The sequence below is a fragment of the Tachypleus tridentatus genome, chromosome 10 (assembly GCF_004210375.1).
Source record: "Tachypleus tridentatus isolate NWPU-2018 chromosome 10, ASM421037v1, whole genome shotgun sequence".
Taxonomy (NCBI): Eukaryota; Metazoa; Arthropoda; class Merostomata; order Xiphosura; family Limulidae; genus Tachypleus; species Tachypleus tridentatus.
Genome location: NC_134834.1, coordinates 35,356,811 through 35,372,211, shown reverse-complemented (window position 1 = coordinate 35,372,211; position 15,401 = coordinate 35,356,811). Strand labels below are relative to the sequence as shown.

The window sequence follows — 15,401 nt, the reverse complement described above, 5'->3', positions numbered from 1 at the left end:
TTATGTTTGTAAACAAAATTATTGTAATTATTTCACTGTATTTTGTTAGCATTAAGTTTGATTTGCCTGGGAAGCATATATTATAGAAGTGGAATGTAACAAATCTTATACCTGATTTTTAATGTGGAAAGCTGCCTCTGATTTTATGATTTCTACAAAAATACTTAATCTATTCAAAAATTTAATGTAAGTTTTCTTTTTGACCTCAGTGAGGATGCTTGCATATTAAGTTTTTATTTCTATGGAAGATTACTTTTAGGACATACCAGGCATTTGCTGTGGTGTTTTCCTTCATTTTTATCATGAATTTGTGTTTAAAGTTTGAAGACTGTGATAATAAAGGGCTATACTTTTGTATTTTCTATAGTTTGTTCTTATATATATTTAATTTCCCAGTTAATAACAGAACAACATAAAATTTCCAATTTAGAAGACTTGAAGCCATATTTTAAAAATTACAGGAAAAGCTCAGATACTCTTTTTTGGTTTTTTACCTGCTTTTTATTAAGTTTTTGTATTAACATCTTTTTTATCAGGTTGTACTAATCTTGTATTAAAAAGTTAGAAAAGAGTTTTATCTGTAATTATATTCGTTTTTGCTGCTCCCTGTGTTCTTGAACTATTACATACGATAACATATTGTTACTTAATGTATTGTATAATTTTAAAGCAGTAAAACAGTGTTATAAAATATATAAGGCAGAAAGAGCTTCTTAACTCTTGAACACTAGTAATTATGTGTCAATGTAACGTAAGGTTAGTTTGGCTAACTCTCATGATATGGTATGAATGTAAATACCAGATTAATTAATGTAATTTATTACATATGAGTATTGATAAAGCTGCTAATGTCATGAAATTATCATCTAATTGTAATTAGTTTTTCAGATTATTATTTTCAGTGATTCCATCTATCACAGAACAATCAATTAGTTGAATATAATCAATTCATGCTTAATTTTAATGTAATTAGTAAAAGGTTGTGACATGCACTTTGACCTCCATTCCCTGTACACATAGGGTGGTGAAATGTACCTACTAAATATTAAATCATGAGATAAAAGTACATTTTTATTTTTACCTGTATCTTGCATTATTAATAAAAGTGTTAGATATATAAAATTCTCACTGATACTGATACACACATTTAAATATCCACAGTCTGATGTTGTGATAAAAAGAAAAGTAGATTGTGTATCTCATCTTTCAAGCAGAACATGCATAAATATTTATGTATATAAATCTCTTCATATGTAATATATTCTAAATGTTGAATTCTTCTTGAAGCAAGTCTAATGTAAGGGCTTTTATACAGGACCATTACTTACTTTTTTGTTTACAAGATAGAATGCATAACTGTTATTAGAACTTGGAACATCACACTTTTTTGCAAGATGTTTTAATAAATCTTTGTCAGGAATGTTTTGTGTGTGTGTTCAGGTCAGATTTTGCTTTCCTTTTGAGTTATTTTGATTCTGTTTGATCCCAATACAGAAAATTCTAGACTATAAATAAGATTCCTAACAACCAAGGATTTATCAAAAGAAAAATGAATTTTCTTATATGCATTATCAACAGCAGTAGAAAACACACATTTATTCCTATTATTTACTAAGTACTGAAAATTTAAATAAGACATTTTTTACTATTATTTAATAAGTACTGAAAACTTGTATAAATAAGAAACTAATACTTTACTCGTATTAAAAGTTTGTGTACTCAAAATATCTTGATTCTAAGCAGTTAATTGGCTTACATGATTACCATTACATTTTAAGGCCATTTTTTCACGTTTTCAGCTACTAAAGATGGATACTTAACAAGAGAATATTTTCTATTACTAGGCTTTGTAGTCATGACCCTCATCGACTTTATCAGTGTTTGGTGGCCCAAGTGCACCTTTTTATTGTTGAAATGAGGTTGAGGTTGTTGCGTCAACTCGTTTCTGGAAATCAAGCTGCACAACGAGAGAAAAGTTTTGCTCGAGCCTTATTGGAAGAGTATGCAAAACTATGCACAGCTTCCAAGCAACTTTCACCAATATTGTCTGATCTGGTAATTCGAAAGTATTAGTGTAAAGGTTATTTAAATATAAGCTTAAAAGTAATGAAGACACATTTAGTTGGTCAAGCCTACTTTTCAAGACATTAACATATGATAAATTAGTGTAATTATTTACATTTATCTGAATTTAATCCACAACAGTGAAAAATTTGTGCTTTTGTGTATATCTAAAGTAAAAACCATTGTAATAAGTTATCTGTCTGAAATGAGGATAAACCATTACAATTTTCTTTTGAAAATGCATTAAAATAGTTATTTGATTTAATATGTATTGATGTAAAGTAAGAATAAAAATAACCCTTCTAAGAAATTTGAGAATTTTATTAAATAATTACATTAAGTTCTTGGTTAGTAAATAACATAATTAGAAGATGACCATTCACTGTATGTTGCTGTCCACTAATGCATAAATATTTTATACTTCTTTATAGGTCACAATAACACTTAGTAGATTAGATTGTTAAATGGATAGGCTATCATTACTTTAAGATACAACTTTACAAATGAGATAGTTAAGTTACTGACTCCATTTGATGACTCAACAGTAAGTGTAAAGGTTTATAAAATTAAAAATTGAGTTTTGATACTCGTGATTGGCAGGGCATAGATAACCCAATGTGTAATGATTAGTTTTTAAGTAGTTATTATGCTCTTACCTTTTGCTCTTGTGATCTTCAGTCAGTGTCATTATGTCCCAATAACCTTTGTATCTGGTTTTGTCATTCTGATTGAACTATTCCCTTGACTCATCAACATGAAAGTAACTAAGTTTAATATTCTGTCTGATACACGTATAAATGGATGGTGTGTATATGTAGTTGTGTGTTAAAATGGTAAAGTGAAGAATCAGATTCAGTGTATTGCATAAAATCATTAATAACGTAAGCAGCTTCTAAAAGGATATTGAGAAAGTTTGTTGTTGTTTAATGTATGTTATGCTACAAAGCATATTGTGACATCATGTGTACATAGTTGATTATTATAAATTAGGAGGTTAATATTAGTATGATTAAGTACCAACCTTGTAGCTCAAATGTTTTTAATATTTATCCAGGACATAATATTTGTGCTTGTTGATGTTATTAGTATTGAAAGTCGTCTGCCCCATACTTTTTGTAGTTTACCTGTATATTATTTTGTTCGAAGAGTTTTAATTTTCTTCTGTGTGCTTGAATTTTAACATTACATGTAAGTATATGTATAATAATTATCTCTAGTACAAGTAATAGTATTATTTTATAAATTAATACTCAGTCATTATTTCTCTTCAAAAAGGCCAAGCACATGAAACGTTTTAACCTCACATGGGAACTTGTAAACAGACATCTTTTCCAGAGTTTGGTTTATTCTGATGCTGTTATTCACAATGGGCTTCCTGATATATCAAATCAGAGGTGAGATATGGTACTTACTTCAAAACTGTCTCAAACGATTTAGACTACATATATAAGTATATACTGTATATATTAGAGTTCAATCATTAAATAAAATGCACATGTTCTATTTTTCTTTTTATTGTTTTATGTATGTTCTTGACCATAATAGTGTCAAGAATTTTATTTTGTTTGAAGTAAACATAGAACACAAGCTCTCTCTCCAGAATGCTATTTTATTATAGCTCATTATTTCACTTGACAGCTTCTTAAAATGCTTTATTACATGAATATTACATTAATTTCAATTAAGTAATGTAGTGAAATATAGTTAGAAGAATTTTTTTCTGCATATAGCATGCATTCTCAACCAGCATCAAAGAGTTACATTATTTAAAATTACATTATTCTAACAGTGTCTGTGGTCAACAAAGGATAGTTCATGTGTAACTATATGTATAGAGGTATAGATATATTCACATATATTATTGTAATTACATATAAAAATAAGGTAAGTTTCTTGTTGTAGTAAAGTGTGAAACCCTTTATTCACAAAGGCCAACCTCTCTGCTTACTAATTTTAGGCTGTATTCTCTGGCTTAAAATATTTTTTAATGAACTGCAATTAGTGTTAAACAAAATTGAATATGTGTTTCCTCTATTTCATGTGATTAAATTTTATGTAAAATGACTATTTTGTCAAGTTTGAACATTCTGCAGTTATATGTTTCATAACTGTTTAAAACTTCTTCAGAACTGCTTCTCTTTTTGTAGGATTGGTGGAGTGTTACGAGATAAGTGTCAGCATGAGAGCATTACACTACTGCAGACATTTGATCAAGAGATGACAGTACTAGCAGTGAAGTGGCAAGAAGCACAACAGTTGCTCTACGAATTTACTCAGGAACATGTAAGTTATGTGGGTAGTTTTGTTCATTAACATTAAAAAAGATTGTATTTAATTGCTTTGTTATACTGTGTTCATGATTATTATCTTAAATAATATTTTGTGTATACAATACAACTAAAAATAATAAGAAAAATACACTTAAAAAAGAATTGTTAAAATAATTTTAAGATAAATCACTGATAAAATTCAAAGAGCTTATGAATTGGAGATTGTACATCTTTGTTCTTATACAAATAATGAATGAACAGTTGAGTAATTTTTTTAAATGTATGTCAGCAAAATGAGGGATGGGTGCATACTTGTAAGAAAATCTTTAAAAAATGTACAAAATCTTCATAGCAAGTTAGTTGATTATCATAGAAACATTTTTGTAACACATGGACTACTGCGTTATTTGTTCTGTCAAAAATACAAGTTTAAAGAAACTTTGGAAACTTTATAATTGATTGTTTTGATGGCAGCTGTTAAATTTTTGCATTGTTCTAGTTCTGTTATAAAACTATTTACTAAGGCTTGGATATTTATTAACCATTTGGTTACCAGCCCTTAGATTGCAAAAATGCAGTGTAACTTGTCATATTTCACTCCAAAAATAAAATTAGTGTATGAAATGCTTTGAAATTTTCTTAAAGGCACAAAGATTTACAAAAATAAAATATTTAATTTTATTTTTCTACTAAAAATTCATTATTTATTGTAATTTTTACTCAATCTGAATAGTTCAGTGCAAAGGGATTTTCACATTCAGTGTAAAAATACTTTTTTTCATCTTACAGTTTTCAAATTTTATTTGCATAATAACTAGAACCTTGTAAAAGAATATTAAAATGTTTTCTTTTAAGGTGTTTGTTTATATTTTTATTTTCTGTATCACTAACTGTAGCTGTTATCATCAACGTTCCATGCAATGAAATGTTTAAAAATTAAGGAATAGAAATATGTACATACATTTTAACTAATACTTACCTAGCTGAGAAATAATGGTCATAAAAGTTTAAGGAAAATGTTTTATTTTAGTATCTAAAACCCTAAAATGAATTTTGAAAGTGTAGAGATAGTAAATCAATTAGAGAAACTGGAACATTGCAAAAAAATGTAAATAATTTCATAATGGCTGTTAGCAAACCACATATTTAGTTGTAAGTTGAACTCTTATTACAGCTGATCTCAGGCTGTTGTATTTTTTTCTGGATACACTGATTGGATTATATTTAATGTATTTTTGTTTCTATCTACTTAATAATAATGTTGACAAATTCCATAAAGGAAACAGTACAACAAAACTTGAAATCACTCTTCATGTTGATTGTCCAGTGATTTCCAACAGCACACAATAATGGATTAATTTAACATGATAAATGTAATCAATAATTTTTTTATATTAATTTTTTCATAGCCTGGGTGGGTGGACTTCACATTAAAAGCATTAATGCACCATTAGATTAGAGAAGGTAAACTTGTAGTCATTTTTTCCCATTTAAAAAATGAAATGCTAAGGAGTTGAAATTTATTCATTAAAAACATTTTATTTATTTCAATTTACACAAAAACATACATTAATTGCAAGGTGCTCTCAGTGAAGTCATTAATGTTTATATTTTTTTTAAGATAATACAACTCTCATAGCTCTTAGATTTCACCACAACAGGGCTAATTTAGCTTTGCAATGTAAATATGTGTAGTTTATCAGTTTTTACCTGATCTTTTTCTCAACCTCAGATGTTATGAAGCTATAGGCTAGTAATATTAGGTGTAATAAAAACCCTGTGTCCTTTTCAACTGTGAAAGCTAGTAAGGTTTCCAGTTCAGTGGAAATTAACATAAGAGATTAAAACAAGCTAATAACAGCTTAGCTTGATGATATGTTAATAAAATAAAAAGTGTGTGAGAGCTACTTCAACTACATCTATGTTTCTGATTTTCTTAAAGCTTGCTTTATCATTTTATACTCGATTTATTACACTGAAATATGATTAGAAAAGAAATGTTATGTGGAACAAGAAAAAGCAAGGTCAGTTAAGCCATTTGAAGTTAGGGGTATCAAGTTTAATTTTACTGAAAGACCATTGTTCTAGGCCTTGTTTGCATAAGTCTTATTGGCTTAAGTAATTGCCTGAATGGGTAAAGAAAATCACCAGAAAGAAATACATATAAACTTGTTTAAAATAAATTTAAAACTTGTGTATATTAAATGAAACCTGATTATCAGTTAAAGTAACATTTGCTCACTTAAAATTTTGATATCATGAAAGTTATTTTTATTATTTAATTGTCATTGCAAATGTCATTGTAATCAGAGGCAATATTTTACTGAGGTCAAACTGTGATGGTCAGGCTGTAACCTCCAGTTACTTATGTGTGTGTGAAAGAAACCAAAAGATAACTAAAGACGTGCTGAATGTCTTCATGGTTAGTTACAGCTATGGTTGTAAAGACACTGATAAAAGTACATGCTGTTTTTGAATGAAAATGAGATCAAATTTTATTGTCTTATGAGAAAGTTTTAAAATATAGGAAGACATAAAATTAATAATTGAAATTTACAACAAATGTGAGCTATTTTATTGGCAGAAGCAACTTAATCTGTATAAAGTAATTCTAAAGTTACAAACTATTTTGTCTGGTAGTTTTGTTTTACAACACATTGAAACAAAATATATTACAGGTGCATCAAACCAATGCACTTAAGATTTGTAGACTTAATAGTGAATTAATTTCACAAATTGTTAGGAATAGTTTTAGTGTAACTTTTAAACTTTTTCTGTGCAGGTGGACAAGGTAAAAAAATTAAATACATTTGTTTATGAGAGAATAGAAAGGATCTCAAACAATGCAAGTTCTAGTTAGTTCATTTGTAATCAGAACAAATTAAAATTTTGCCATTTGATTTTCTTTGAATATTTTGATATGTGACTATTAATGTAAGCAAGTGTGAATGTTTGACTTCATAAGTCAAGTTCATAAGCCTTTAAAATATGCTATTTAACAGTACCTTTGTGTGCATCTGTATTTTTTGTAGTGGGATAGTGGTTGATGTTTTTGAACTTATTGTTTTCTTCAAATAAAAGGAAAAGCCTTTGTAGAGTGTAAAGTACTTAAGGTTGTTTTATCATGGAGCCTAAACATATTCGTTATTCTTAATGAAAGATATAGTGGGCACTTATGTAAAATGACACTAATCAACAGAATATTTGTTACAAACTTTTTTTTTTCTAATTGCAGATGGCATCATTAGCCAAACAAAGAGTGTTACAAAAAGACTGGGAAATCTTTTCTGCACATTGGAAAAGTATTGATGACCAGGCTTTAAGTAAAACCACCTCTTTTGTCCAAACGTGAGTTATAATTAATTAAGATTTTTAGAACACAGTTTATACAGAGAGCTGAGTACCTTATATTAAAATTATTTTTAATATGTATATGTAAATCAGAAAATCTTGTAATAACCATGGCCAGTCACTGTAGAATAGCATATGTAAGAACTACATTTTTACAATTTTTGTATTTTTTTAGGTAGTGTGACGCTACTAAAATTTGATCAGGATTTTAGTCAGGATTTGTAACAATCCTTTCAATGCAAAATATGCATACACTCAGATCATAAAAATGCATTTAAATGGGGGTGTTAGGATTTCCAAGAAAATAATATCCCTTGGCATTGGCCAAAGGAATGTGAATTGACTTGGAGCATCAAGACCATTCAGAAAGAGACATGCAACCAGTCATACTTCAGCAAATAAACAGTGTGGGGGTGAAAATCCACAAACAGAATTGCCAGTGACAAAAAGTATACCCCAATCATTAGCATGCAACATAATCAAGAAAGACCACCATCTGTAAAGTGAAGTCAAAAGGTACGAGTTCATCAGGGTAAGGCTTCCACTCATACCTCCCATTCAAGCAACTGCAGAATCAAAGTGATATTTGTGTTATTCCATTCATACAGAAATCCATAAGCTCTGCATCTGATAACTTGATTGTCTTTGAAATGGACACAGGAAAAGCACTTTTCTCAGTCACTATATTGTGTATGAAAAGCAAACAGAGAGGTATTATGCACTTTAGGCATGACAGATTCATATCTGATCCTTTTGCAGTTAAAACTATGTTGGAGGGCTATTATTAAATGCACAGTTTTCAGGTTGAGTGTAATTTGACATGGTGACTTGAACTGTACTGACATGCTGAGGCTTTAAAATCATTTTAAAATAATGTACTCTATCTCTATAGGCTTATCATGTGTATGTTTAGGCACTTTGAAACTGTAGGTGGCTTTATTCTGTTATAAACCTTGATCATATGGGCTCAGTCATTTTGATTGACCTTGTAACTTCCATGAAATAATACATACTGTAACACTGAATTTATGAAGTGTATATTCATAAAACTTGGAGGAAGGTTTTAATAAATATTGCAAGTCTATTGTATACAAAAAAAAAGTTTAATTATTTATTTTTTAATAAAAATGTGTCTAAGTTTTGGGAATCAGATGCTGAATAATCTGAATACCAAGTGATTTAGATAGTAAGAATAATACCAATTATCATATTATATTTGCATAACCTCTAGAATGTCCTAAATGATTATCAAAAGGTTTATTCAGTAAAAGTTGATTTTTTTTTTTATCTTTACCATATCATCCCCCCCAGTGACACAGCAGTGTGTCTGCAAACTCGTACAGCTAGAAACTGGGTTTTGATACCTGTAGTGAGCATAGTGCACATAGCCCATTGTATAATTTGTGCTTAATTCCATATAAACAAACTTTACCCTAACACTAACCATAGCTAAATTGTCAGTGTACAGTGTAATGAAATAAAATGACCAATACCTTTTCCTTCTTTCTTGACTTTTGAAGACATAATTTTGGAATAATTTTAGTTTTTAATATTCACAATTCTATCTATGTTTCTTTTCACATGGAATTTAATTTTATAGTTTTAAATGCTCAGTTTGAACAAGTAGAGTTTATTCATCCCTGAGAAACATATATTACAGTAGGAATACATTAGCAGGTCCTTGTATGCCATCATAAAATACAGAGAAATGTTACGCTTGAACACATGCTAAACTAACCTAGTTTTGTTTTCTTCTAAATTTGTACCTTTCATATATACATAAATCACTAAAATAGGCTGTCCAAAAACAACTATAATTTAACTGGTTGTCTAATTAAGCTATAAATAGACAAAAAGAAATCATTAATGTGAGTATCAACTATTACATATTAGGTACTTCCTCTGAACTAGCATGGACAGCCTTAGTGCTTTTTGCCTTAAAACACTAATAAATCCTTTGGACTAGTGACTTGCCATCAGTATCAACAAGATGGTTGCAGGCATTGTATATAAAATAGCTTTATGTATTGGTTTCAGACATGTACATCAAATAAGAGAACATGGTTTTTGTAAACCACTTTGAAAGTTAAGATCATTGTGTGGGACTTCTGTCCTGGATTGGGAAAACTCCTTAACATCTAAGCAATTGAAAATGTTAGGATACTGAAGCTACATTTGGCTTAATCGTTATTTATAGATTGTGTTTAGACTACTTGTATAGTGTAGGTGCTATATCTTTGTTATACAACCTAAAAGGAGGAAAATTGAGCTCCTTCATGGCAAAAGGAAAGATTTTAAATATTTGCTTTGTAAATTATGGAATTGAAGATTTAGATGATGTAAAAAAGTTTAATAATAAACTACATACTGGTGTTAATTTTATTGAGACAATTTGATAATAAAGCTGTTTAATTGCTTTTATACGTATCTTTTTAAAACACTGTGATACTTCGGGTTAAAGTGTAATTAGCTGTAAAAATTTAGAGCATGAGAATTAAAAAATTTAGGTTACCAGGTTTTAAGTAAATAATTTTCTTTGGCGAGAAGTAAGCTATGATTAATTATGATTTTTCAGAAACTGTTTATTATCCCCATGTTATACTGAGATAATTAAAAAGATGTACATGATCCAGCTTTTGGTTGAACCAGGTTCCTGTAACAAAATATAAATAATTATTTGAGATTATATGGACTTCATTTTATGATAAAGAGAATAAAGAAATACTCTCTCTTTTTTGTAACATAAATTGAATTTTGCTCTTTTACATCTCCAAGTTAGACATGTTTTGTTTGAGAACCATGATATTTAATAAATTTTTACTTAATTATTTTTCATAAACAACAACAGTTCATAGTTTTTCATTTGAACTTTGCATTGCATTCATTTTTTTATCTTATTGGTTGAAACTTGTCAGCTTTTGATTTATTGTTAAACTAGCATGTCTAAGAATCACTGGAAACTAGTAACAAATATTATGTACCTTAACACTTGAAAAGTATTTTCTATCAAAAAAAACAAACAAAAATAAGTTCATAATTAACTAGCACTTTGTCTTGAAAATTTTAAGCTGGAACTGAAGGTTTAACAGTGTTATCCTCTTTTCTGTTATTTGTTTTAACCAGTTGGTCTTTTTCGGCTGAAATAAACTGAAAACGTAAGCTTTTGAAAATAACAATGACTAAAATATAATTGGCTCAGTTACTGTTAACCATAATTTCAATGTGTTTACAATTGGTTTGTTGTGCTGCCTGACTTTAATAAATATGAATGCTTTTACCCTTTCTTGGGTGTCTTCCTATGACCAGAGGTCAAAGGATGTTATCACGTTTGTAGACTTGCATTCAAAATTTTATTGAACTCCTATTTTATGAATGTATATCAATAACTGTGGTATCAAATTGGTATTTTGATTTTTAGTATTCTACATTAGTTAATTTTTAACTTAAAAGTAAGTATTAAAAAACAAACCTAAATATTAGCTTTTGTGTGTCACATGGTACATGGCTCAGATTAGATGTTTGTGATGTCAAAATGCAAAGTCTGTAGCTTCTTATGAATTGTAAAGTAAACTCCAGTTAATGATATTGACAAGCTAGCATATAAAATAAGAATTTCATTTCTTTTTTATTTTCTGAAAATACTTGCTCACATGCACCTACTTGGACCTTGACATATATATATATATAACCAAACAAAAGTTCAGAATATTTCCATTATGGATTTCTCAGCCTCTTTGAAACATTTATGCAGGAAAATCTTCCTTTTTATGGTAGAATCAAAGCCAAAATAGAGTAGAAAAGGAAGCTTTAAATACCATATTTCTGTAGACCCAAATGTAGTTTAATTACCATGCCTGATAAATTATAGTAGTATTGACACAGTAATTCATGCTTTTTCACTCTTTCAAAATGCACATATAAAACTTAAAATTTTTTTACATACATCCTTCAGTGCAAAATGGTAACTGATGGGTGGTAAGGCTGGTCATTGGAGTTCAACTTTACCACAAGTGACAAGGGATTTATGTCAAATCTAAAAATACAGTCACCAATGGAATATACAAAACTCGAAGTTTTTATTTAAGAGTAAATAATTTGAGACTGATATTCAGAATGCATTTCCATTTTTTTATATTACAAAATCTCTATTCAAATATTACCAACCTAGACTCAAATCAACTATGTTTTTAAATTTTAAATATTATACATTTTACAGCAACTCCTAATCACATTATTGGACTTGAGAAGAGTTAACACTGATTGCTTACATGAAGCTTGAGCAAAACATATTCTCTGGACTTTACAAAGGAGTCATTGGCATAATCATTCCAAACATTATATCATAGGTTGGTGATTTCTCAGGAGAACAGCAGGAGATTCTCTGGACTTTACAGAGGAGTCATTGGCATAATCATTCCAAACATTATATCATAGGTTGGCAATTTCTCTCAGGAGAACAGCAGGAGATCTGTTTGGCAGCTATGGCAACACCGAATCAACTGACTTCCTGGACAAAATAGGGGTCTTATACTAATTATCTTTCATATCTTTTTGACTTTCCGAATAGTTTGTGTCCACATGCAAAAGTAGACCTGTCACTTAAGTGGATGATTTTCACACTAATCATAATTCTTGGAAATAGAAACAAAAATACTTTAGCAGTTGGTTATAATAAAATTGTAATTCAACTGCCTGTTTGCATATATCTATCCATATCTTCTGAATGTCAATCCTATATATATTAAAGTGTTAACTAACCCCTTATTTGGTAGTTTTACCTAGTTAATATAAACATCTCTTGTAGCTCTCTCTTTGCTATGCCAGCATCAGCTCATTGATATGGTTTTCGTGTCCAGTCTCAAATGAAGTTTGAATAAACATTCTCACAACCTTTTTTCCACCATGTCAACATCAGTTTAAGCATAATATAAACTTATATTTCTCACATCAGATTTTGACACATCCCTGATATACACTTTACGTATTCTCTTTCTTAATTAGGCATAATCAGTGCTTTAGCTAATTCTCTATAATATTTCATCATAATGGGCTATACATTCCTGACATGTATATCTCACTTGAATCATTGAAAATAAAAAAATATTTTAAAATATCACACTGCTTCAGTTTGAAAAGGCTTAGAAAATTGTGACAATCAAGTACAAAGTTTATAAGTGGAAGAGGTGATTGTTATGTGTTTTCCGAAAAATAACTGAAATTTAAAAACTTGTTTGTAAATATTACGTGTATATATATGCATGTATGTGTAATGTATTATAACAAAGTTGTGACTATTTTACAAAATAGTGTTCCACTGAAACTAAGTCGAAAACAGGTCACTTTTGTAGAGACCAATTTTATGCTTTTGAATATGATAAGAATAAAAGATAAACTGGAAAATGTTTGCCAAATCATTGCAACTTCTACAATGTTAGTCAGATATGGCTGAAAGGTCAATAACATAAAAATAATATATTTGTATATATGTAAATTGTTATGAGATTTAAGCTATTCAGACTAAACATCTTTGGTTTCATGTTATAATTTTCAGTAATTGTAGAACCAAAAAAAAAACAATTCATGTGTGTTTTTGGAATTTCTTAAAGTGGTTTTGAGGTCAGCAGATTCAATCAATCCTTTACAGAGATGTAATGATAAAAACAACATAAAAGATTTAATGTTTTTCTCTAAAAAATATGCTTGATAATTATCTGGAGGTTTATTAGGAGGTTGTAAAGATTTTGCATACAAAGTTGACAATTTTCTGAGGAATAAATGTATTTTTAACCTTAAAATAAAAATTGCTTTGTATGTTGGATAGGCAGTGTTTGGAAAGAAAAAATTCAGGTGAAGAGCAAATAATTACTTTAAAAATCTTAAAAGTAACAAAATTATTTTGTACATAAAAGCCTTGTAACATTTACCAATGATCTGCAATGATTTGTGAAGATACTCATAATATAGTAAAATTTATTGTATGAAAACTATAACAAGCACAAAATGGCCATAGTGTCAGTCAATGAGATGAGCCCATGGTGAGAAAGTTAAAATGAAAATTAGTCATTCAAAACATTATTCTGTTATAATGAACTTGGAACCTATGGAAAAAATAATCAAAATTTCACCTTCATTTTAGACCTTTAAAGTATTTATGTATTCAGCAAAGTCTGATGGTTTAAAAAGTAAAATGTCAGAAGTTTGATTTATAGATTCAAAAATGTAAGTTTGATAGTTATGCTTTCCAAAAGATCAAACATATGTATAATATATTTTTGAATTGGTCAAGTGTAATATAAACAGGTTTTAATTGTATAAAGATTTGAATTATATTCTTCTGTTATTTTAAAGGTGCCCATGTGATGAATGCATGAATTCTAAACTTTCAACATCCCACTTTGTTCCCAGTCTCTTGACTCCTGAAGAGTTGGCTCATATGGCAGAGCAAGCAGATGGAGATTCATCCCATAGACAACTTAGCTCCCTTAGCAATCATTACAGCAAAGGCAGTGAAAAAAATGCTATCACTTCTCTTCAATCTCCTTTGGCAAACTCGCATGCCAGACAATATACAGCCCCTTCTCACTCCCAGCTAAGACACCCTTTACAGTAAGTTTTAGTATTATTCCTCATGATCAACTGTATTATATGTGTACTATTTTCATAATATGCTACTGGGTAAAGTAAAAATAAAATTGTGATACACTTTGTTTTTAAAATCTGCTAGAGAAGAAATTGTGCTCAAATTAGAGGGCATGTTGTAATAATAAAAATAGCAGATGTTTTATTTTTTATACTATATAAAGTATTAGACTGGAAAGTATTTTTTTAATACTTTAATAAACTGAACAAAAATCAGTCTTCACTTGAAAATGATTAATAACATTACTTATCCTGAGGCTCGAAAATTGCTGTCCACCACTTCATCTCGGACGTATGCTGCTGCACAACTGCAGTGGGAGTGCAGACAGATATCTCTGTGCCTCCAAAAGAATCTTTCTCCAAACAAATGTAAAGTCTTTTGACCTTTATGGTTAAAAATGTTGAATCAACTTCAACACCTATCTCTGTCCCTTACGTACATTCCAACAAACCCCAAGATCCACATCCTTTGGTTCCAGGTACAGGTATTTCCTTGGATACATCTTCTCCCATCATAAGATGCAAAACGATCATTCGTTCACATCTTCAGTCACTGGAATCCCCTTCCAACAGCAAAGACCTCCCAATCGACCCAGGTCAAGATCCATGGTTGTTGATAGACCTCCCTCAAATAAGGACAGTAAGGAAAAAAGACATGGTCCAAAACAGAAGGGTTCTCCACCCAATTCACCTAACGTAAATAAAAATGGCCACTCTGATACAATGGAACTGTTGAGGTTCACGTTCTAATCTAGATGACATCAAAATACTGATTGCTTCCTACCATTCTGTATGTCTTTCCTTATAGGAAACATTTTTGTAACCTGCCGATACAGTCACCTATTGGCAATTTTCTTTGTACAGAAATGACAGGCTGTGTGATGGACAAGTGCATGGAGGGATGGCACTGTTGGTTGATAAGCATTTGCCCACCCTGTCTTTGCCACTCCAACACACCCTCGGAGGCTGTAGCCATCCGTGTTTCCTTGGGTCATACCATCACTGTCTGTTCTCTCAACCTGTTACCTGGAGAGACATATGATCAATCAGACCTTGATGTTCTCATTTAGCAGTTGC

At 29.8% G+C, this 15,401-nt stretch overlaps 1 protein-coding gene across 2 annotated transcripts in view; it reads left to right on the top strand.

Annotated features, from left to right (window-relative positions):
- The window catches only part of LOC143229049 (protein FAM193A-like), a 101,132-nt gene that overhangs the window by 33,412 nt on the left and 52,319 nt on the right, over positions 1-15,401 (top strand). Inside the window, exons 7-11 of one of the 2 annotated variants that reach the window (XM_076460757.1) lie at positions 1,845-2,055; positions 3,340-3,458; positions 4,212-4,347; positions 7,570-7,682; positions 14,091-14,291. In XM_076460757.1, the coding sequence (XP_076316872.1) occupies positions 1,845-2,055; positions 3,340-3,458; positions 4,212-4,347; positions 7,570-7,682; positions 14,091-14,291 (780 nt within the window). Of the gene's footprint in view, positions 1-1,844; positions 2,056-3,339; positions 3,459-4,211; positions 4,348-7,569; positions 7,683-14,033; positions 14,292-15,401 lie in introns of both variants that reach the window. The other variant, XM_076460756.1, reaches the window with a different exon arrangement.